This window comes from Paramormyrops kingsleyae, chromosome 4, assembly GCF_048594095.1.
Source record: "Paramormyrops kingsleyae isolate MSU_618 chromosome 4, PKINGS_0.4, whole genome shotgun sequence".
NCBI classification, from domain to species: domain Eukaryota; kingdom Metazoa; phylum Chordata; class Actinopteri; order Osteoglossiformes; family Mormyridae; genus Paramormyrops; species Paramormyrops kingsleyae.
Window position 1 is genome coordinate 42,243,842 of NC_132800.1, and position 24,185 is coordinate 42,268,026.

At 43.3% G+C, this 24,185-nt stretch overlaps 1 protein-coding gene across 5 annotated transcripts in view; it reads left to right on the forward strand.

Moving 5' to 3' along the window:
- Positions 1-24,185, forward strand: part of atp8a2 (ATPase phospholipid transporting 8A2) — a 60,389-nt gene that overhangs the window by 3,705 nt on the left and 32,499 nt on the right. The window contains exons 2-10 of one of the 5 annotated variants that reach the window (XM_072711371.1): positions 8,395-8,488; positions 10,836-10,980; positions 13,738-13,837; positions 17,201-17,299; positions 17,382-17,427; positions 17,549-17,589; positions 17,861-17,934; positions 18,370-18,439; positions 20,117-20,244. In XM_072711371.1, the coding sequence (XP_072567472.1) occupies positions 8,395-8,488; positions 10,836-10,980; positions 13,738-13,837; positions 17,201-17,299; positions 17,382-17,427; positions 17,549-17,589; positions 17,861-17,934; positions 18,370-18,439; positions 20,117-20,244 (797 nt within the window). Of the gene's footprint in view, positions 1-8,389; positions 8,489-10,207; positions 10,311-10,520; positions 10,676-10,835; positions 10,981-13,737; positions 13,838-17,200; positions 17,300-17,381; positions 17,428-17,548; positions 17,590-17,860; positions 17,935-18,369; positions 18,440-20,116; positions 20,245-24,185 lie in introns of those variants that run through there. The other 4 variants (XM_023845182.2, XM_023845185.2, XM_023845184.2 and 1 more) reach the window with 4 other exon arrangements.

Genomic DNA, 24,185 nt, shown 5'->3' on the forward strand with positions numbered 1-24,185 from the left:
AAAATAATTAATAATAAATCTTTCATTTCAAATGTATTTTATTATACAATTATTATTATTATTATAATTAAATGTATTAATGGTTTATTATTAATATTAAAATAATTAATAAGAAATCTTTATTTTAAAATATATTTTATTATATAATAATTACTGTTACTGTCTATCATTGTCTAAATGTACAGTATTTTTACTGTCTAAATATAAGTATCCAGCAAGTGTAAACATGTACGATGCTATCACAGCAAATGCGAGGCTGAAGCGTTACCCTTTGTTTCCGCTGAGAGGCATGCTGCATGACTCATTTCCCCACGCGTACAAGTTATCTTAGGTCGGCATTCACGGTTCGACTTCTGAGACTCAGATCGAGTTTTAGGTAATTTTTTTCCAAACTGGTTGGTTCGACTTTTAAGAAATTCGAGTTCTATTGAGTTCTAGTACTGAGGTACCACTGTAATTACAAGCACACTCAGCTGTGACTGTAACAGTATTCCAGTGGCTTCCACTGGGGCCAGTTGTTCTGTTAGGGGGGATAGATGCATTTGACGTTAATGTCCTCCAAGTATTACTTACATTAGGTTGCCAGCATTAAGAAGCAAAAGAAAATTTTGAAAACCAGTAAGTTATTTATGCAATGTTTTGCAGTTACATTTTACAGTTCTTACAAATATCAATTAATTTCAATTTTATTTGTATAATGCATTTTTACAACATGACATTGTCCCAAATTGCTTTACAAAGCCCCCAGTTAGCAAGCCAGAGGCAACAATGGCAAGGAAAAACTTGGGAGGAATGGAAAGAAACTTGGGAGGAACCAAACTCAGAGTCCATCCTCCAGGGGCCAGCAGAGGAAGTCAAATGTGCAAGATGGCAAAATCCCAATTTTCACTGTCCCAATTTTAAGATTGGATTAAACCTGGGGGCAGGCAGGTGATGGCAGGCAGGTTCTGGTGCTGCTTCTGATGGCAGCACAAACAGTGGGCATACAAGAGAGACATCACAGGCAGAAGGACAAGCAGGCTGGAAAGCCGTCACAAGTAGTGGAAACGTCGCAGTTAGCAGGGTAGGCTGAATTTGCGATCTCCAGGCAGCACACCCCAAGAAAAGTAGAGGAAATAAAATGTGCAATTAGCCACAGTAGGGGAGACTAGAGGCGGTGCAAACAGTTAAGTGAGTGCAATATGTAAGCTCCGGCAGATAAGGTTATGGCAGCATAATTAGGAGGGAGAGGCAGGTAGGAATGCAGGCATGCAGAGTCCCTGAAATGTCAGTATTCCAATTCAACGAGAGAGTGTGAAACTAGAGTGACATTTCTGACAGTTCAGTTCATCCAATCCCCATGTAACTCACTCTGATTTGTTGTTTAGATTGTCTTTCTTCCACATCCTTGATTATTTTCACTAACTCAACCACCTGGCGCATTTGCGTTCAGAATCCATCAAGAAAATGTGCTTACATTTGAGTTTTGCCTGTTCCCAGCACACAAAATTTTAACCCACATATATTAATGTAAATAATAATTATAGTAATAATAATAATAATACATTTATTTCAGACCACAGTAGCATATGTATTTGGAGGGGCCATGGGGGGGCAAGCGTGTTGTCATGGGGGCACTGCCCCCCATAAAACCACTACTGGTGACAGTGACCATGTTCCAATGGGTTTATACTGAGGCGTGATTGTGACAGTGTTCCAGTGGGTTTACAAAGAGCTGTTACTGTTACAGTATTCCAGTGGGTTTATAATGAGCTGTGACAGTGACTGTCCATGGCTCCTACACTCTTCACCCCACTTTAGTGTCATGTAATCTTTACATGTTTGATATTACCACTCAGTGCTGCAACTGGTTAATATATTTGCAAATTGATCTTTAGTGAAGCAGTTAAGATTAAATTGCTTTGTGAAGAGTGTCATAATGCTTTTTGTAGGTTAGTATTCTGGCTGCTGTCTTTAACTGTATGTGTGTATGAAGCAATGTGTATGTTTAATTGTGTGTATGAAGCAGATTGCAAATGTAATAATATTATATATATATATATATATATATATATATATATATATATATATATATATATATATATATAATGTGATTGACAAAGGCTTGCTTTTTGAACCTTGGGTCGAAGCAAGTAGCATCAGCTAGCTTCTCAATGTGTTCCACTTTGCCAAATCTCCTAGTCATTTCTGAAATCAGGGAATCCACTACGTTTTTAACAGGGCCAAAGCTGGAGGGATTTCTTTGATATCGGACAACAATCTTCTGAAGACCTCTTGTCATCAAAATGACTTTGGAGGCAGTCACAAACCTATGAAGAGTAAAAATTGTTTATAAATTAATTATAACAAAATCAAAATCAGTACTGCATATACTTCTCTGTTAAAAATAAGGTTACAGAAGAACATACATCATAAGAGACAGAGTTTAAAATGTGGTTTTAAAATGAATAATAATAAAATATATTGGATTACTTACTTTTCTGCACTCACTTCAGTGGTGACCTCCTCAAATGGCTTAATAATGTCCAAAATTTCTCTGGACATTTCCCATTCGTCTGGCGACAAGATTGGCAGAGATGCATTAGTTAGTGCCAGAGTGGAGATGATTGGATCTTTGATTTCCATAAATCTTTTCAACATGTAATATGTTGAATTCCACCTTGTGGCCACATCCTGTTTTAACCACAACGGCTCTTGACCAATCTGTTTTTGTGTGTCCTTGAGTTTGTCTGAAGCAACTGTACTTCTATGGAAGTATTCAACTATTGTCTTGCCCTTCTGCAATATTGCTTGGACCTCCTGCAATGCAGCTCTGACAATCAGGTTCAGCATATGGGCGAAACAAGGTATATGGTCCCAGTGGAGATGGTCTTTCAGGGCTGAAACAATGTTGCTGGCATTGTCTGTGACACAAGCTACAATTTTGTCACCCACACCCCATTCATTTGTAACCCTTGTCAGCTCCCTTGCCAGGTGAGCAGCAGTGTGTCTGTCTGTCAAAGCAAAGCAGTCCAGGAGATAGGAGGTCATCTGAAAGTCCTCTTTGAAATGACATGTCACAGTCATGTAACTTGTTGTAGTCAAAGAGGTCCAGCAGTCTGTTGTGAGACAAACAGCAGAGGCAATCTTGATTTTGTCTAATATATCACCTCTTAACTTTTCATACAGCCTAGGCATTACAGTTTTTGATAGTGTTTTTCTGCTAGGTAGACAGGTCCAGAAGATGTGAATACTCCTTGAAGCCCTTATCCTCCACTATAGAAAATGGCTGGAAGTCACAAGCAATCATTCTCACCAGAGCCTCATCAAGTTTGCTTTGTCTTAATGGATACTTTGGTCTTGTTACAAAACTGCTCATTGAAGTTTGCTGTTGTGGTCTCCTTGGCCTAACTGCTCCTTGCATGGTGGTGGGTTCTGCTGGTGTACTGGATACTGTAGATGTGGTCAGCATGCCAGCCAAAGCTGTCGAAGGTCCAGCAGAAGAAGTCCTGGTGGTAAAACAGCTCCACTTGCTGCAGGGCTATCATCTTCAGTCCCTGTTCTAACTTGTGCTAACAGCACAGTTGGATGTGAGGACTTAAGGTGCCTCCTCAAATTAGAACATACATAAGAACATAAGAACTATACAAACGAGAGGAGGCCATTCGGCCCATCGAGCTCGCTTGGGGAGAACTTAACTAATATCTTAGACTTAGAGCTGCTTCCTCCTTTAGTTGAAACACTTTTTTTGCATATGTTGCATTTTGCTTCAGTGGCTGAAGTTGAGTCCAAACATCACTCCTTTTTCTAGTGCTCATTCTCCTGAGGTGTTAAAATCTGTCTTAGACTCTTCTCTGCTCCTCACCTAGTGCAAAACAAGGGGGGATTGGTGTGGAAAGGTCACCGTTCCCTTGGTGACAGTCTTGAGTAACAGTTGTCCTTCAGCTGAACCATTGGTTAAACCTTTGTGTGACCCTAGCACATTATATTTTTAAGTAAATGACTTTCATTTTGGGTTACAACTTGAAGTTTAAGTTATCATAACCTTAATATTTTAAACTAACCTTAATCATTCAAATTCAAAATGTTATTTGCTTTTACTTTGTCATTATGTCCTTTTTGACCAATCTTTTTATACAAATATTAGATCAATATGTTAAGTCTGCATAGGAAAAACAATTATTATACCAGGAAACTCAAAATTGGAGTAAAAATGAACACTGCTATAGAATAGTGTACGATTATTAACTACTTTGTAATTGTAGGCTTGGATTATTTTATTATATAGCCTAGTGTTTGTTTCCTGATAGACAAAGACAATGAAAGGACAAATTAATCAATAATTTATTTGTAACAGGATTATTTATTTATAAAATAACACACCACAGATCCTCAAGAAACAGTAACAAAATCATAGTGACAGAAATTGACAGACTTTTTTTATTTATAAGAAAATGCGTTTTAGATATTTTTGATAATTTTATGATAATTTCTAAATATGATCCAACATACAACAAATGGAATTTTATGTTAGTATTTGACTGAGGTACTGAGCCGGTAAGTGGTCACGTGACAAAAGAACGAACGACTCAAAAGACTCGAGAGATGAACTAATCAATTCTGTTTCCGGCTCAGACTGCATAGGTTAAGCTTATGGGGCTGTCACGTGATGAACAAACGACTCAAACCCGAAGACTCGAGAGATGAACTAATCAATTCTGTTTCGGGCTCAGACTGCATAGGTTAAGCTTATGGGGCTGTCACGTGATGAACGAACGACTCAAACCCGAAGACTCGAGAGATGAACTAATCAATTCTGTTTCCGGCTCAGACTGAATTGGTTAAGCTTATGGGGCTGTCACGTGATGAACGAACGACTCAAACCCGAAGACTCGAGAGATGAACTAATCAATTCTGTTTCCGGCTCAGACTGCATAGGTTAAGCTTATGGGGCTGTCACGTGATGAACGAACGACTCAAACCCGAAGACTCGAGAGATGAACTAATGAATTCTGTTTCCGGGCTCAGACTGAATTGGTTAAGCTTATGGGGCTGTCACGTGATGAACGAACGACTCAAACCCGAAGACTCGAGAGATTAACTAATCAATTCTGTTTCGGGCTCAGACTGCATAGGTTAAGCTTATGGGGCTGTCATGTGATGAACGAATGACTCAAACCCGAAGACTCGAGAGATGAACTAATCAATTCTGTTTCCGACTCAGACTGAATTGGTTAAGCTTATGGAGCTGTCACGTGATGAACGAACAACTCTAAAAACCCGAAGACTCGAAACAGGTGAATCAATAATTCCAATACAGAAACTATAGGAAGTTGCACAAGTGCGCATGCGCGACTGAACGAATCACTCCCACGAGATGACTCGTTCTTCCTGAGTCACATTAAAGATTCGCTCAAAATGAACGAATCGTTCAAGAATGACCCATCACTAGAACGCACCTAATGACTGGACTGGGGAAACAAACTGAAACGCAGACTTAATACAGAGGACTAATGACAACAACTAGAAACAGCTGATCACATGGGGATCCCACGCGAGGTTAACGAGGGGGCGTGGCACACAGAAGAAGCGGACGATCGGGGCAGGACTGGTAATGTTGGGATAAGATCTTTATCGTTTTGGAAGCCATTAAGAAAAAAATGCTCTTCTTGTTTTATCCTGTTCATTTTGTGTTTAAAGGCTAAAAAAAAAAAAAACACATTTAGGTGTAATTTAGGGGGGCCGGAACCAATTAGTTGGTTTTCCATTATTTCTTATGGGAAAAATTCAATCAACTTTTTAGGATTCGATCCAGAGTCCAGAACGGATTAAGGTCGAGAAACGAGGTACCTGTGTGTGTGTGTGTGTGTGTATATATATATATATATATATACTGTATATATAATGTTTCAAATATTTAGTTAGATTATTTTAAATGCCTTTTTATAAAAACTTTGAGATTGTTATCTAGATATTTTTTGTTTTGTTCAGGCAGGTAGACCTTCTGTTATTGGCAGTGACACAGCATTTCATTTGTCCTGATACTCCATGGCCTCAAGGGGGCAGGGCTGCCATTACTGCATAGTAGCATTCTTCACATACTGTTCCATGTAAACATACTGTACTGTGTGGAGCACTCCTGTAACTCATTAACACATGACCGTTCCTGTAACTCACTGACCACTCCTGTAATTCACTGACATATGACTGCTTTTGTAACTCACTGACAAACGACCACTCCTGTAACTCGCCAACCATTCCTGTAACTTGCTGACACATGACTAATCCTGTAACTCACTGACCGCTCCTGTAACTCACTGACATATTACTGCTTTTGTAACTCACTGACAAACGACCACTTCTGTAACTCACTGACCACTCCTGTAACTTGCTGACACAGAATCATTCCTGTAACTCACTGACCACTCCTGTGACTCAGTGACAAATGACTGGTCCTGTAACTCACTGACACACAATCAGTGCTGTAACTCACTGACCGCTCCTGTAACTCGTTGACACATGACCATTCTTGTAACTCAATGTCTTGTAACTCACTAACACATTACTGCTCCTGTAACTCACTGACCAATCCAGTAACTCACTGACCAGTCCTGTAACTCACTGACACATGATTACTCCTGTAACTCACTGACTGCTCCTGTAACTTACTGAAGCATGACTTCACCTGTAACTCACTGACTGGTTCTGTGACTCACTGACACATGATCAGTCCTGTAACTCACACACGACCACTCCTGTAACTCATGAACTGCTCCTGTAACTCATTGATACACGGTGACTCCTGTAACTCATTGACACTCCAGTAACTCAGTGTCTACTCCTGTAACTCACTGACACATGACCATTCTTGTAACTCACTAACACATTACTGCTCCTGTAACTCACTGACCAATCCAGTAACTCACTGACCAGTCCTGTAACTCACTGACACATGATTACTCCTGTAACTCACTGACTGCTCCTGTAACTTACTGAAGCATGACTTCACCTGTAACTCACTGACTGGTTCTGTGACTCACTGACACATGATCGGTCCTGTAACTCACACACGACCACTCCTGTAACTCATGAACTGCTCCTGTAACTCATTGACACTCCAGTAACTCACTGACACATGACCGTTCCTGTAACTTGACAACTGCTCCTGTAATTGTTCCTCTAACTCACTGACACACATCTACTCCTGTGTCTCTTGGACCAATCCTATTACTCACTTGCTGCTCCTGTAACTCACTAATGCACGACCACTCCGGTAACTTACTGACTGCTCATGTAATTCTTCAACTGCTCCTGTAACTCCGTGACACGCAACCACTCCTGTAACTCGCCAACTGCCCCAGTAACTTGCCAACCACTCCTGCAACTCACTGACACACAATCACTCCTGTAATTCATTGACTGCACCTGTAACTCACTGAGCACTCCTGCAACTCACTGACATAAACCAACACACACCATTCCTGTAACTCACAGACCACTCCTGATACTCACTTGCTTCTCCTGTAACTTACTGATGCACAACCACCCCATAACTGACTGACCACTTCTGTAACTTGCTGATCGCTCCTGTAACTCACTGACAGCTCCTGAGACTCACTAACTGCTGCAGTACCTCACTGACTGCTCCAGTGACTCTCTGACACATGACCGCTCCTGAAACTCACTGACTGTTCCTTTTACTGACTAGCAGAAGACCACACCTGTAACTCATTAAAATATGACTGCTCCTGTGACTCACTGAAATGACTGTTTCTGTAACTGACTGACACATGACAGCTCTCATAACTCACTGACAAACAACCACTCGTGTTAATCACTGACACACGACTGCTCCTGTAATTCGCCAACTGCTCCCATAACTCAGTGAATGCTCCTGTATCTCACTGACACATGACCTCTCCTGTAACTGACTGACTGCTCCTGTAACTCATTGATCACTCCTGCAATTCAATGATGGCTCCTGTAACTCATTGACTGCACCTGTGACTCATTGACTGCTCTTGTGACTCGCTAACCCACAACCACACTTTTAATTCACTGAAACACAACTGCTTCTGTAACTCACTGATACGCGACCGCTCCTGTGCCTCACTGACACATGACCACTCCTGTAACTCACTAACTGCTTCTTTAACTGACTGACTACTTCTATAACTCACCAACTGCTTCTGTAACTTGCTAATTGCTCCTGTAGCTCACTGACCACTCTTGTAACCTGCTGACTGCTCCTGTAACTTGCCAACGATAGCTGTATATTGCTGACCACTCTTGTGTCTCGCTGACCTAGCTCTTTCTGTGCAGTGAACCCGCTGCAGTGTTTATACTCCCATTGATGTCCTGCCTTGTTTGTTGTTCTCTCCTGTGGCTTCACTCTGACCGGCTGCTCCAGAGCAGTTAGTGTTGACTCCCATTAGCCAGGACTCCCGTGACGAGGACCCACCCATAGGGGCCACCATGTGCTCCCGGATGACAGACAGGTTTGATAAAAGTGAGTTTTGCTGCACAGATTGGCGCCCCCCTGCTGCTTGGGCATCCCAAGTGCATGCTGCCTTCTGCCAGTGTTTGCTGCTGCATAGGAAGTGCATGAAATATAAACATTTACACACACACCCACACACCTGCCTACCTTTACATATAAGGACATGCAAACACGCATGTGGGAAGCAGGAAGCTGTGTGTCTGCACATATGCTTTTACAAGCTACAGCATGTCAGGCTGTTTTTTCTTAGCATGTGGGAAATTCTGTTCACCCTGCAGGCATATCAGTATTGATTCCAGTGAGATTAGCAGGCTGCTATGTGTGTGTTTATGTGTGTCTTTCTGTGTATGCATTATGTTTATATTACATTTTTAGATCCCCACCAAGATCTGTGTATGCAATCAAAAAACTAAAAATGCCAGAAGTCTCATATTTTGTTTGGCTATACTTATGGGTATGGTTAGGGCTGAGTAGGGGTTAGGGTCATTATGTTGGGATTACAGTTTTGCCAATAGAAATGAATGGAGAGTCCCTACAAAGATATAATCACGAATCTGTGTGTGTGTGTGTGTGTGTGTGCGTGTGTGTGTTTGTGTGTGTGTGTGTGCGCGCACACCTAACCTGTGGGATTATCCTTAGAGGCCCAAACTCAGCTGATGATATTGGAGGTTCCCTGGCAACAGAGCAGCCATTCACCTGCCATGGAGAAGTGCTTGAGTAATGCCGCCTTCTGTGTGGGCGTGGCCTTGGACAGCCACTGCATGGATTGGCTGCGTGTGAAAATAAGTAAACTGGAGGAAGATCTTCATATTATAATTTAACACTAAATAATGTGTATAACAAAGTGTCTGGTGTGTTGTTGATTGTATTACTGGTTCGCTGGTCTGGTGTAGGCTATACTGTGGTCCCATGGACTGTACTGTGGTTGTATTCTCATTTACTGATCTATATTGTACAGAGGTTTGCTGGTGTGGTCTAGATTGTATTGTGATTTACTGGTGTGATGTAGAGTTTATGGTGGATTATTTGTGTGGTATATACTGTACTGTGCTGCAGAATTTTCTTTTGTTTTGGGGAAAAATACTTGGCAGTTGTTTTTTTTCTGTTTTGTTTTTCTGCATCTATTCCTGTATATACCATTTGAACAATATACTGAAAACAAAAACACAAAAATTAACGCTGGTATTGCAAACTGCAGGTGCACAATTATGAGCATAACATGAAGACCGCATCACGCTGCCCAACACACCGCAGTCTTAAATACCGCGAGCCTCCTGCCCTCTGGCTCTTTCTCTTCGAATCGGATCTGTTTCGAGTCAGTAGTTAGTCGGCGAAACCACCAATGAGCTTCTGGACCGACACAGGAAATAAGAAATAATGTTTTTTGGGGGTTTGGGCTGTGCATTCTGCATTTTCCTATATTCCTATGCATTTTAGTTCCTGTCCATTTTCCTGGTTTAACGTAAAACCCCAGTCAGCCCATAGCATGCCTTGCTGGCTTACATGATTTACAAGCTTGAAACGTTGTACAGTCATTTTTATCGTCTGTGTTTGTAATGGTGTGGGGTCTCCGTGATTGCTTACATGAAATATCATTTATTCGTGAAATATGATCATTTGGGAATACTCTCTTACTAATAACTAATTTAAAGCCGTAAGCCGTCCTCCTGAGCACATAGGCTGCGCCTGTCTCTTTAACTACGGCGCTGGGTCTCCGCTTCCCTGCACAAACCGGCTGCGATCCTCGCCGGACATCGGACGCACACGGACCCGGCCCGATGAGTCGGAGTGACCCAGTCACCCGAGCAAACATAGCAAGAAAGAGGCGAGGGTGGGTAGACGAATGATGGGTCAGCTGCAGTAGAACTGGAGTCCGCAGAGCCAGCTGATTAAACTGGTCTCTCCCAGGCTCCCATTGTCCATTTGGGGCGATGATGGAGAAGCGTCCGCCAGCGCGCCGCATCGCTGCATGTAGGCGGGCGCGATCTAAGTGAAAGAAACATAAGCGCATGGAAAGATGGGAGCTGTGCGGCCACAGCGGGGAAAGGCTGTTGATCAGGGGAAGTGGGGCTGTGAGATAGCGAGAGTGGCGCGTGAACGCAGCGCATCGAATGTGTCTGCGTGCCAGCTGTCTGCCATTGTGTCCGGATCAGCAGCTTCTCCCTGGGGTCCGGGGGCGTCGGTCCGTGCTGCTCGGTGAATCTGACGCGCATCATCATCACCACCACCACCATCACCATCATCCCCGTGCACAGGACGCGGACCACATCCCTCATTTCCATACTCCACCCTCCTCCCGTCCCGTGTCTCACTTCGCTCTCTGACCACACGCGGTCTCCTCTCCATCACCCCGCAGGACCCTCCTGCTCGTCGGCTGGCTACCACAAGGCAGATGATGAGATGTCGGGCACCACGTCGCAAGCGGACCCGGTAGACGCGACGGCGAGAACGATCCTGTTGAACCAGCCGCAAACGGTGAAGTTCTGCGACAACCATGTGAGGTATTTAAGTATCCGCGTCAGATGGAATCATCTTCGTATCTCAGCGGAATATTACTGCCTTCGTTTTATGAGAAGTGGAAGTATCACAACAGCAACAATAATGTCAATGATAATAGCTAACTATAATAGTGACAACCATTATTCTTATATCATTGTTGTCATTGTATTTATTATTAATATAATTATTATTATTAATATTTGATATTATTTGACTTTTGTATTTGCCGAAACCTATTTAAAATCTATTTAAACGTTTGTTTGCTGATTAGCAGTTATGTGATTTTTGAGGGCATAGAAAAAAACGGCATTCATTAATATTAAGACACTGTGTTACAAAGTTACATCGCGAACGCTTCCGTGAACTCAGCATTGTTCTGTCAGAGAGCTTTTCTCTCCGCGCTCGTTCCGCTTGCTCCGTGTGTTATCGCGGTGTTCAGGAAGTGCAACCAAACTGCTGCACTTCTGCTGAACTCCTGTAGCCATGCCTGTGGTTTGAATCGTACTGTATGCGGTCTCACGCCGATCAGTCACGGTTTAGTACTTGTGGTCCTTGTGGCCTACAGTAGCGCAGCATTTTTGTACTTTGTAGACTCACACAATTATCTTATGCGTGGGTCATCCAGAGACTCCGGAAAAAAATGAAAACTGATCGTGAAATATGATATGAGTCGACCGATACTCATCTGTACACAGGCTGTGTAGTAACTGAACCGTGTAGAAGTAGCCTGTCACGTAAAAGCAGCACTGAGTCTCTAAGGAACCTTTCTGTGGGGACTGGATCACCTTATGGGACCTATCCAACTGAGTGCTGTGGTGTGTGCTCTGGTTCTGATTGTGGAAACAGGGGCCCTCACCTCAGCTCACTGGGAGCCAGTTTGACTTGTGCAGGCACTGGATGTGTATTTTTAAGGTTTGCTTTGATTCAGGGTCACTCAGCTGGGGTTTGAGTGCTCTCAGCTCCTATCTTTACGGCTGATCCAATGATTGATCTGTTTATTTTCCTGTAAGGATCAATTGCGCCCTAAAAGTGTCTATTTTCGTTTTGCCAATGAGATTAGGGCTGAGTTGTGTATTTGCCCATATCCCTAGTGCATATGCTGTCAGTCTCTAACGGTGTGACTGGCAGCACAGACGCCATTAGCCATGGGCTGTGCTGTGCTTCTCTGGCATGCAGGGTTCACTGAGAGCTCTAGCACATCCATTTGGGGAGATGCTTCATTGATCTGGTGATGAGAGTAAAGACATATTTCTGACAAAGCAAGGACTCATTCTGATCAAGATCTGCCCCTGGCTTTACTCCACTCCGCACTTTACCCATTCCTCGCTAAATTCCTCTCTGTACTTTATCCATTTCACACTGTACTGCATGCTGTGCTTTATCCATTCAGCACCACAATCTGTGCTTGATCTATTCCAAACTATTCTCTGCTTTATATTTTAACTGTTCCACAGTATACACTGTGCTCTAACCCTCCTTCACTAAACTCTGTTCTTTAGCTTGTTTACCGAGGGGGGCCCTTGGCCATGCCTCCCAGTTTGAGCACTTGCCCCTTGAAATGTCTGTGCACGTCACTGTTCACAACATAATTCACTCAGTGTTTGATCCATTCCTGATTATAATGTACTCTGTACTCTGTGTGGCCCCCACCATGCTTAACTGTGGACTTTATCTGTCCACTCTGATCTTTTTAGGTTCCACACTATGCTCAACTCTGTTTTATCTATTCCACAATATCCTTCACTCTGTGCTATATCTGTTTCATATAGGACACAGGTATGGTCTTTGCAATGCATTTAAGGATCCCTTAACCCAAACCCACACCTAAGGGCCAGCAGTAAAAGCAGAGGCTCAGCCTGCTAGCTGAGGGGGTGAGATTAGGTGTCACCTTCTGGCTAATTATCCTTATTGAGTTTTTATCTGCTCTGCTTGATCGCAGAATTGGTGTCAGCCACATTGATACTTTACACGCGTGCTGCCCTGCGTCTGTGCTACGCATGCCTGTCGTGTGACTATTGACAGACAGCAGAGTGCTAGCTGGCCCCGCACCCTCATCGGCTGTGCACAGGATGGTCTTGGCTTTCAGTGACAGGCAGTCAGAGGTAATGGGAGATGCTCCTAAACAGTGCTGGAGCACAATTATGCCTAGCTCAGGGTCATCATCATTTCATAGAGTTAGCTACCAACGGCCGATCCTGAGCACTGAAGCACAGTGTTAAGGGAAATGATTCACAGTATAGTTCCACGTTCTCATTTCCTAACAGTGTAAAAGCAGCAAGCAACATGATGACCAGTTGTGGGGCATTTTCCACATAATCAGTAGACCTTCTAAAAGAAACGCTTCCTCATCATCTTCATCATCCTTTCAGGCCTCACACGGTCACAGCTGCAAGGTCATGGGTCGATATCGAAAGCAGTTTTTTTAATTAGTACTTAAAAGGACAGGCATAAAGGTTTTCTGTGCTATTTGTAGCCCGAAGTGCTCAGGTGAAGCAGAGAGACTGACTGATGATGTTGGCCACCAAGGCCAAGGCTGAGACCAGCCTATTTTTAGGCATTTGAGTCTGAAGCAGCGGTTGGAGAGTCAGTGTGTGTAGGCACAGATGACCCCCTTCTGTCCAAACTTGGTGCGTGGGTGTGCGTATGTGTGTGTGTGTGTGTGCACGCTTAGTCTACTCCGAGACAGTTCACCTTCCAGCTGGTGTGAGGAAGGGTGAAAGGGTGATATGCACCTCTCTCTCTCTCGCTCTCTCCACTAGCACCACAAAATACGGGATCTTGACATTCCTGCCACGTTTCCTCTATGAGCAGATTCGCCGTGCAGCCAACGCCTTCTTCCTGTTCATCGCCCTAATGCAGGTACAGCCAGGTGTTTTAACCCTAAACCCCTAACTGTGACCCAGGTGGGGCATGTGAGTTTGTACCTGTGCATGTGTGTGAAAGACAGAGCTGCCTGTAAGTATTATAGAACCCAACAGCATGAGGGATCCAGCATGTTAATGGTAATGAGACTAATGAAAGTCTGTAAGCTTACTGGTGCTGGTGAGATGAGATACACTTCGGTGGTGATGAGTGTAAATAGCAGTCAGTAGGCTGGGATGGGGAGTTGAATGGAGAGGAGGAATGGAGAACTGACTGGGGGCTGAAGGCTGCCCTCTGAATTGATCTTATTGCCATGGCAATAAAACAGGCCATGATTTCCTAAACATGGAGCCAGAAAGTATAAACAGGGGAGAGCAGGGAGCTTGGGGGAATCATACACCCTGTTAGTGAGCCCCGTGTCTGCTCTCCATCAGGCCAGGACAACATGTGCGCCCTCGCTGTTAGAGAGACACACACAGAGTGACATCCAGTGACTTGTGCTTCTTGGTGACTCCGTGAGTGTGTGTTATGCCTGGTTGCTAGACACATGGTGACTCTGTGAGCATTTGCAATGCCTGGATTTCAGAAATGACAGTTGATCTGTGAGTGTGCAGAACAAAAGTCCATAAGAAAGTTACAAACGAGAAGAAGTCATTCAGCTGATCGAGCTTGCATGGAGGGAATTAAAGTAATGCTTTAAAGCTGGCAGGATTTTGTCAAGTTCAGATTTGAAGGAATCTAGGGTTTTAGCTTGCACTACTCCGTTGGGCAGACTATTCCATAGTCTAATTACACTCTGTAAGAAGGAGCTCTTTCTCAGATCCAGACTAAAGTTTTCCCCCCACTATTTTCTAACTGTGGCCATGAGTTCTTGAATTAGAACTTATTTTGAGACACAAATTTGGATGAACAGCATCTAGACCTATTAGAATTTAGAAATTAGAATTGATCAATTTCACTTGTGGCCTCCTCAAAAAACTCAAGTACAGTTGTACCTCAGTTCTCGAACTCATTAGAACTCGAATTTCTTAAAAGTCGGACCAACCAGTTCGAAAAAAAATTACCTAGAACTCGATCTGAATCTCAGAAGTCAGACTGTGAACGCCGACCTAAGATAACTTGTATGCGTGGGGAAATGAGTCACGCAGCACGTCTCTCAGCGGAAACAAATGGTAACACTTCAGTCTCAGCCTCGCATTCGCTGTGATAGCATCGTGCATGTTTACACTACCTGAATACATATATTTAGACAGTAAAAATACATTTAGACAATGATAGACAGTAACAGTAATTATCATATAATAAAATATATTTTAAAATAAAGATTTCTTATTAATTATGTTAATATTAATAATAAACCATTAATACATTTAATTATAATAATATTGTCGTGCCCAGCGGGGACGGAACGGAGAAAAAGGCGCAGACGTCAGGGTATCGGGGAATACGGGGTTTAATTACAGGTAAGGCAGGCAAAACGCAGACGGACAATACAATGACCGGACTGGGGAAACAAACTGAAATGCAGACTAAATACTGAGGACTAATGACAACAACCAGAAACAGCTGATCACACGGGGATTCCACACAGGGTTAACGGGGGGGCGTGGCACACGGAAGGAGCGGACGATCGGGGCAGAACACATTGTTAGATACATTTATTTTCTTACTTTAAAAATTGCTGTTTTGATAAATGTGCTTAGATGTGTTTAGTACAGTTATGTTTTGCTTGTTTTGTCCAGTTCATTTTGTGTTTAAATGCTAAAAAAACATATTTTGGTGTAATTTTTTGGGGCTGGGAACCAATTAATTGGTTTTCCATTATTTCTTATGGGGAAAATTCGATCAGAACTCAATCTTTTTAGGATTCGATCCGGAGTTCTGAAAGGAGTAAATTCGAGTTCTGAGGTACCACTGTAAATTAGTCATGTTGGCTGTCCCTCAGAATACTATTTGTGTCTAGGTATTCAATAATATTTCCCTAGATTATTGCCTCCATCAATTTTCCAGTTATAGAACTTAAGCTATTTGATCACTTCTATCTCTCTTTTTGAAAATGGACATTATATTATCGTGCTTCCAGTCCGAGGATACCACACCTGCAGAGCCAAGTTTAATAGCCCTTTCCCTCTTGGCTTTCTTTTTAATTTCAGTTGAAAACCACCATGGCTGTACTTTCCCAGGTTGGTTTTTGCGAGAAACCGGTATGAACTCCCATTGAGCTGGCAGTAATATGATTTTAAAAAATTCCCACACCTCTTCTACAGTTGCAGTATTTTCCTCCATCCAGTTTACCGTTTCTGGTTTCTGTCTCATCCCATTATAATTTGCCTTCCTAGCATTATAAATTTTTATTCCTGACTTTGCTTTATGGACATGAAAATTTACCACAGATTTAGCCATGTTATAAATACTACTGCGAAGTGGATCAAAAACCTGAAGTTTACCCATTCTGTTTTGGATATCTGAAAACACAAGGCCGAGAACAACTTCTCCTCTGGTGGGAGATTTCACAAACTGGTTGAAAAAGCAGCCTTGTGCCATTTTCATTTGCTGTAGAGCCCATAACTGTGTCCCACTGTGTACCCATTAGATTGAAGTCACCCATAACAACCACATAATTTTTATTATTCATACCCCTGATGTCATTATACAAAGTTCTGCTCCCCTCTGCATGTACATTAGGTGCACATTCTCATAATTAAATCCCAGGAGTTTCCAGCTTCTAGTTTTACCCATTAAGCTTCTGTGCTTTACTTGCATTAGGGAGTTACCTTGCCTGCAGATATTCTTTTACCATACATAGCAACTCCACCACCCTTTCTGTCCAGCCAGTCTCTACCTTCAAAATTATATTCATCCCTATCACTATCACACAGCCATGTTTCTGTTATTCCTATGACATCACATGATTAAAACCTCTAAGTCTTGTATTCTGTTTCTAATGCATTTCTAATGCATAGTTTCTTTGCATTTAAATATAGACAGCAGAGTGCAGGCCTTTTACAGTACCTGCCTTCATTTCAACAGGGGGCTTTACAGCTCTCCCCACCTTTATTCTTAACCTCGCTGTTCCCCCAGGCCATAGTTTAAACACTCTGCGACTACTCTCTAGGAATGCCTAGATGAAACTGCTGCTTACTATGTGAGTATGTAGAATGCCTGAATGTTGGACTACCATTTGCTTTGTAAGCAAATGCGATGCCTAGCTGAGAGTTGCTCGGTGAGTCTGTTAGCGTGTATAATGTCTGGATGAGATTGCCGTTGCTCTGTGAGCATGCGGAATGCCTGGCCAACAATGTGATGTGTTACTTGTCACAGGAGGTTCTATCATGTTAACGTCTGTGCTCCTCTCCCCAGCAAATCCCAGATGTGTCTCCAACAGGCCGCTATACCACACTGGTGCCCCTGATCTTCATCCTGACAGTGGCTGGCATCAAAGAGATCATTGAGGACTATGTGAGTGCACCAGCGCTCTCATGTAACTTTTCATCAATTTAAAGTATGATTTTAAACTAACCAAACCTTTCTGTTGCTACAGAAGAGGCACAAAGCTGACAACACAGTTAACAAGAAGAAGACAACAGGTAAGGGGCACAGTGGCGTCAGCTGGGCCTGGCTGCTGCCGTAAAGGTGTGTACTGCTGTTGAGTGGACATTGACACGGAGACCAGTGAGTGAACGTTCTGTGTACTTTGTGCCATTTCAGTACTGCGGAGTGGGTCCTGGCAGAATGTCATCTGGAAGCAGGTGGGGCTCCTGCATCCTGTACTACAGGATGAGCTGGTTTTCATTATGTTGTTGATAATGCCTTCATCCAGGTGATCATGCATGTGCATGTGTTTGTCTGGGACTGGTGGGCTTTGCAGACAGCTGACGGTTTTTACAAAAGACTCTGCCAGTATAGAGCCCTTTACCTAGAGATGAACCATGATCCTGACCAAATTTGGTCCAGTATGCAGTCGGCACTTCAGCAGATGCCTGGTCACTCTAAAGTCTAAACCTTCTGCTTTCCCACCAGGTGGCAGTTGGAGACTTGGTGAGGGTCACCAATGGGCAGCATCTCCCAGCTGACATGGTCATAGTGTCCTCCAGGTTAGTTGCAGTTTTAGTGTGCGTTTTTAGAAGGGTAGTGTGTGTCAGGGAGAAAACAGAGTTGAAGCTATCTGTATTGCTTGAGTGCAGGGGTGGCCAATCTTATCCACAAAGGGCCGGTATGTATGCAGGTTTTTGGAATAACCTGTAGGTCAGCTGTTCAAACCCAGGTGTGAGGACTCTTCAGCCAATCAGTCCTCTAATTAGTAATCTAATTAGGGAGTTGCAGCGACAACCCGCATACACACCGGCCCTTTGCGGATAAGATTGGCCGGTGTCTGTAAGTCCATTTAGGTTAGTGTCACGGCCAGGTGCATTGTGGGAGTACCTGAAACCAACTGTACTGCTGTAGCAAAGGAACACTTTCCCATGGGGCTTGGTGATGGTTTGATATGTTAGATGAAGCCAGTTCTTTGACTCTCTGCACCCCTACAGTGAGCCCCAGGCCATGTGCTATACGGAGACCTCCAACCTGGACGGAGAGACCAACCTGAAGATCCGACAGGTGGGAGATCTGACAGGCGGTATGTCTGTGTGTGAGAGTACTTCACACAGTCTCTCGCTGCCTCTGTATCTGTGTCTGTGTGTGAGGGTGCAGTGCACAGTCTCTCACTGCTTCTGTGTGTGTGTCTGTGTATGAGGGTGCTCTATGCAGTCTCTTGCTGCCTTTGTGGGTGTGTCTGTGTGTGAGGGTGCTGTACACAATCTCTCGCTGCTTCTGTGTGTGTGTCTATGTGTGAGGGTGCTCTGTGCACTCCATTGCTGCCCCTGCGGGTATGACTGTGTGTGAGGGTGCTGTACACAGTCTCTCACTGCTTCTGTGTGTATGTCTGTGTGTGAGGGTGCTCTATGCAGTCTCTCTCACTGTTTCTGTTACCTTGTTTCCACCAACGCAGTGCCTGGGCCAGTGCTGGGCTTTTTCCCAGTCGAGAACTAGTTCTGCGCATTTCCACCTTAAAAAACTGGCCCTTGGCCAGGAAATAAACGGCACCAGCAGAGCACCACAGAAAAGCTAGCCTCAGAATTTGGAACCGTAATGTCAGCAAAACTGGTACTGGCCAAATCTTCCATATAGCTGGAAAATTCACTCGATAATCAATAGAGTTTTTTGTCTAATATCACCGGTGCCTGCAGTGAAACAACTTGTCAGCACTTAGTGGAATAACAGTGCATCATTTTTTTTTATTCTGTGGAAAACAAAAGATCGATCTGCAAGCCTGTGTCATGTTGAGGGCAAGGGCAGAGGTGAAGGCAGGGATGGGGGGAAATCAAAGGGTCTATAATAAGGGACATTACAACACAGATGGAGCAAATCAAACAGAACATGAGGGATTAGAATGGGGAGATGAAGATTAGGCAGGAACACAAGGCACAGGGCACACTCTGGAACACAAGCAGGTAGTAACATCAGTGACTTCATACAACATCAGTGACTGGACTGGGGAGCTCAAGACAGGGAGGCATTTTATACACCATTAATGAGGGAGCAGACGAGAGGTAGTTGGAGTGAATCACACGAGGGCTGATACAAGAGGTAAGACTAACCAAGCAACAGAGAGAGAGTGAACAAGGGAGCAGTAATGTGGGGTGTGACAGCCTGATTAATAATAATAAACATGTTGCAAGTCGAATAAATAGAATATTGTGGTGTTAGGGTGGCAGATATCATGGGGTGGACAGACAAGTTTGATTTTTATCAGACTCTTTTATTGCATATCCTTAAAAGGACAGCGGTAAAACAGTGAGTGAGAACAAACTCACTTACACATACTGACTTGGGAGAAATACAGCCTTTAAGGAGACAGAAGTGGATACAAGTAGTCACAATCTGTATTTTAAGTATGAGACTTAAAAACTCATTTTTTCAGTTTAACAGAATTAGAATTAATTAGAATCCAAAGTTAAAATCCAAAACAGATCAGAATCCAAAAAATGGAATTCATATGGATCCTTCTTTACTCTCACTTCCGCCTGTGTAACATTTCTGTTCCACTCTTTTTGAAACCGGTGGAAATGTGGGTTGGTATTCAAAAGGCACCAAACAAGAAACAGCACTAACACCTGCACTGGCTCCGTGATGGTGGAAACAAGGTGGAAACAAGACAATGTGTGTGTCTATATGTGAGGGTGCTGTACACAGTCTCTCACTGCCTTTGTATGTGTGTCTGTGTGTCTCTTGTAGGGACTGTCTCTAACTGCCAGTGCTCAGTCCTTGGATGAGCTGATGGGATTATCAGGAAGGCTGGAGTGTGAAGGGCCAAACCGTCACCTCTATGACTTTACAGGGACCCTATTCTTGGACAACCACAAGTAGAGTTTCTAGACCCTATTGTGCACCTGCACACCCTACTGTACACATTACTGTATACTTATACACTCAACTGTACCCCCTACTGCAAACCTACATATCCTATTATGTGCCTGCACACCGTACTATACACTTACACACGCTATTGTACACCTACACACCCTACACACCCTACTGCACACCTACACACCGTATCATATATGTATAACGGAAGCTGATGTGCTACAAAACCTAGTTAAGCTCAAAATAAATAAATCGCAGGACCCTGATGGCAACTTTACCTATAGTTTTAAAAAAGATGAGTGACGTTATTTGTCGACCTTTAACTTAAAATTTCAGAAATCCTTATCTGCTGGTGTGGTACCTTCTAATTAGAAGCATGCTAATATGACACCCATATTCAAAAAAGGGGTAGAAGTAATCCATCAAACTATACACCAATTAGTTTAACTTGGATAACTGGAAAAGTAATGGAAGCTATAATCCAGACAAAAATGGTAGATTACCTGGATTGAAATAACAGTCTGAGGGATAGATAGCGTAGATTTAGGAGAGGTAGATCCTGTTTAACTAATCTACTTGAGTTCTTTGAGGAAGCTGTAATTGAAATTGATCATAAAAACACCTACGATGTGATATACTTAGATTTCCAGAAGGCCTTCGATGTTGTGCCCTACAAACGGCTCCTGCTTAAGCTCAAAGCAACAGGGATTTTAAGAACTTGGATTGAAAACTGATTAACAGATAGGAAGTAGCGGGTAGTTATTAGAGGCACAATGTCTCAGTGGGTCTGTGTTCATAGTGGGGCACTGCAGGGTTCAATTTTAGGGCCACTGATATTCTTAATTTACATAAACTAATTTATTGACACCAATATATACAGTAAACTGGTAAACTTTGCAGACGACACCAAGGTGGGTGGTGTAGCAGATACTGAACTAGCAGCACAAAGGCTACAGTTGGATCTTGAATTCATTAGTGGCTGGGCTGATACCTGGCAGATGAAATTTAATGTAAACAAATGTAAGGTAATCCATGCAGGGAGCAGAAATATGAAGTACAGATATTTTATGAGTTCCACTGAAATAAAGGAAGCTGATTGTGAGAAAGACCTTGGTCTGTATGATGATGCTTCCATGTCTCACTCTCACTAGTGTGGAGAAGCAATTAAAAAGGCCAATAGTATGTTGGGTTACATCTCTAGGTGTGTGGAGTTTAAGTTAAGGGAGGTGATGATATACTATACAATTCCTTAGTACGGCTTTTCCCAGAATATTGTGTGCAGGTTTGGTCAAATTACCTTGAAAAGGACATTGCTGCCTTAGAAAGGATACAACACAGGGCTACAAAAATGTTTCCTGTTCTTAGAGGAATGTCTTAAGAGGAGAGGTTAGCTGAGCTGAATCTGTTCAGCCTCGAGCAAAGGAGACTAAGGGGGGGCATGATCCAGGTATATAAGATTCTAACAGGTCTGCATGCTTTTCAACCAAATAGTTACTTCAGTATTTGTTCAAATACAAGAACTTGTGGTCATAGGTGGAAATTAGCAGGAGAACATTTTAAACTGGATTTGAGAAAGTATTTCTTTACACAGCCTATAGTTATAGTATGGAATAGTCCTCCTGTTAGTGTAGGACAACTACACACCCTAATGTATACCCTACTGTGCACCTACACACCATACTGTATATCTAAACAACCTACTGTCCACCTACTGCACACATACACACCCTACTGTATACCTACTGTATACTTACACACCCTAGTACACATGGTACTGCACACCTACACACCCTACTGTGCACCTACACAATCTACTGCACACCTGTTCACTGTACTGTATACCTGCACACCCTACTGTACGCCCTACTGTGCACCTACACACCATACTGCACACCTGCCGACTCACCTGTGCGCCTACTGTACACCTACACACCCCCATCACTCTGAACATACATACATACAGTGTAAATAGGCAATATGGTACATACAACACTCCTAACAGTGCAACAATAAACAGTCAAGATGAAGTGCAATAGATGGAAGTAATCTTGCTATATGTATGGCAATATTAGATGTATTCTTAGTTATTTAGCAATTAATTAATTAATTATGTCTATGATGGCTGAATAAAAGTGCATTATGATTCGTCATTACATGTTGAGTTTCCTGAGTTGGTGCAGGAAGAACAGTCTCTGCTGGGCTTTTTTTGTGGTGGATGTGATGTGCTTATCCCACTTCAGTGTATTGGAGGGTAGACCCTAGAAATTAAAATGACTCCACCACCAACATGTTCTGGCCTTAATCACCAGGCGAGTGAGTGTGCGGGGCTGTCCTCATCTCCACAGTCTTGGCAGCATTGACCCCTGTTTTACACTGGATGCGTATCCGCTGCGGTGTGACTGCGCTGCATTCCCATTCCGTCCAAGGCCGTCCGCCAATTCGCACTGGACGCGTTTGTGGTCCGTATCTGATCCGGCGCACCGTGATCACATGATCACGGGAGAATAACATTTAACATAACATTTATCTATGTTTCTGTGGATAAAATAATGTGTCACTACCATGTAGGTTACTGAACACTTTATTAGGAGTTTACAAGTACTTCACAGTACAGGTTACTTTCATTAAAAATCAAGTATTTACATAGTTAACTGGAAGATTCAACTTACCGTCAAATCCCAAAACTTCTGCAGTTTCACTCCACGCCTTCTCCTTTCTACTATTATCCTTGCAAAAAGGATGTCTGGGGTCGTACACAATTCCATGTTTCTCCACCTCTGAAATTAACTTTTCGTTGTCCATGATGTGAAGAGGAGTTGGCGCATGCGCTCTGTGTTACGTTCTTGATCCGTATCCGTCAAAAATAGACTTGATGCGCATCTCGACGGACTGCCGGACATGTGACGGAACAGAGACATAGCGGAGACGCAACGCAGCGGATCTGGTGTAAACTGATGCATTGACTTTATTGGCGGCGATTACCTGCGGCTGCCGTGTCGGAAACGCACCACAGCGGACACGCATCCAGTGTAAAACAGGGGTGAGCATTGAGGTTGTTCTGACCACACCAAGTCACAAGACAGTCAACTTCACCATAGCTGGTCTTGTCGTTGTTAGAGATGAGGCCCAGTGCAGTTGTGTCATCCGTGAACTTCAGGATTTTGGTAGAGTTGTCCTTGGATGTGCAGTCATTTGTGTATAGTGAAAACAGGAGGGGTGAGGGGACACAGCCCTGAGGGGAAGCTCAGGCATAAGTTGGCTGCATCTTCCACTGATCAATTACTCCTGTAGGAAAATTGCAGATGCTCAAGGAGGGGGTCACTGATATCCTTGAGATATGCCAAAATCAGACATTCAACGGTTTTCATGACCATTGACGTGAAAGCAACTAGTCAGTAGTCACAGAGGCCAGTAATCTTGTCTTTCTTGGGACCCGGAACAATAGCAGCAACATTGAAGTAGTTTGGGACCTTTCAAGACTGCAGGGAGGTGTTGAATATCCAGGTGGAGACAGGGGCTAACAGGTCTGCACAGTGCCTTAAGGTGGCAGGTGATACAGCATCAGGGCCTGAAGCTTTCCTGGTGTTCTGTTTTGTGAAGAGTTTGTTAAAATCATCCTGTTTCACAGTGAGTCCTGGGTGAAGGATGGGTGGAGGGGAGGCTGGAGGAGGTGTGAAGTGACTGGTTGGAGCGGAGATGGTGACAATGGGACTATCCTCAGAAGTGGATGGGGGGCAGGGTTAGCAAAAGGGCAGACACAGGAGAGGTGGGAATGAACATTGTCAGTGTCAAACCAGCAGTAGAATTTAAGCTGATTGGCCAGGGTGTGGGAGGTAGAGGCAGAGGAGCTCTTCACTTTGAAGTCTTTGCAGGGAGCTGCAGACGGCCCAGCTGTTGTTGATGGAGAAGTCTGTCTCCAGCCGATCCTTGTAAGTGGCCT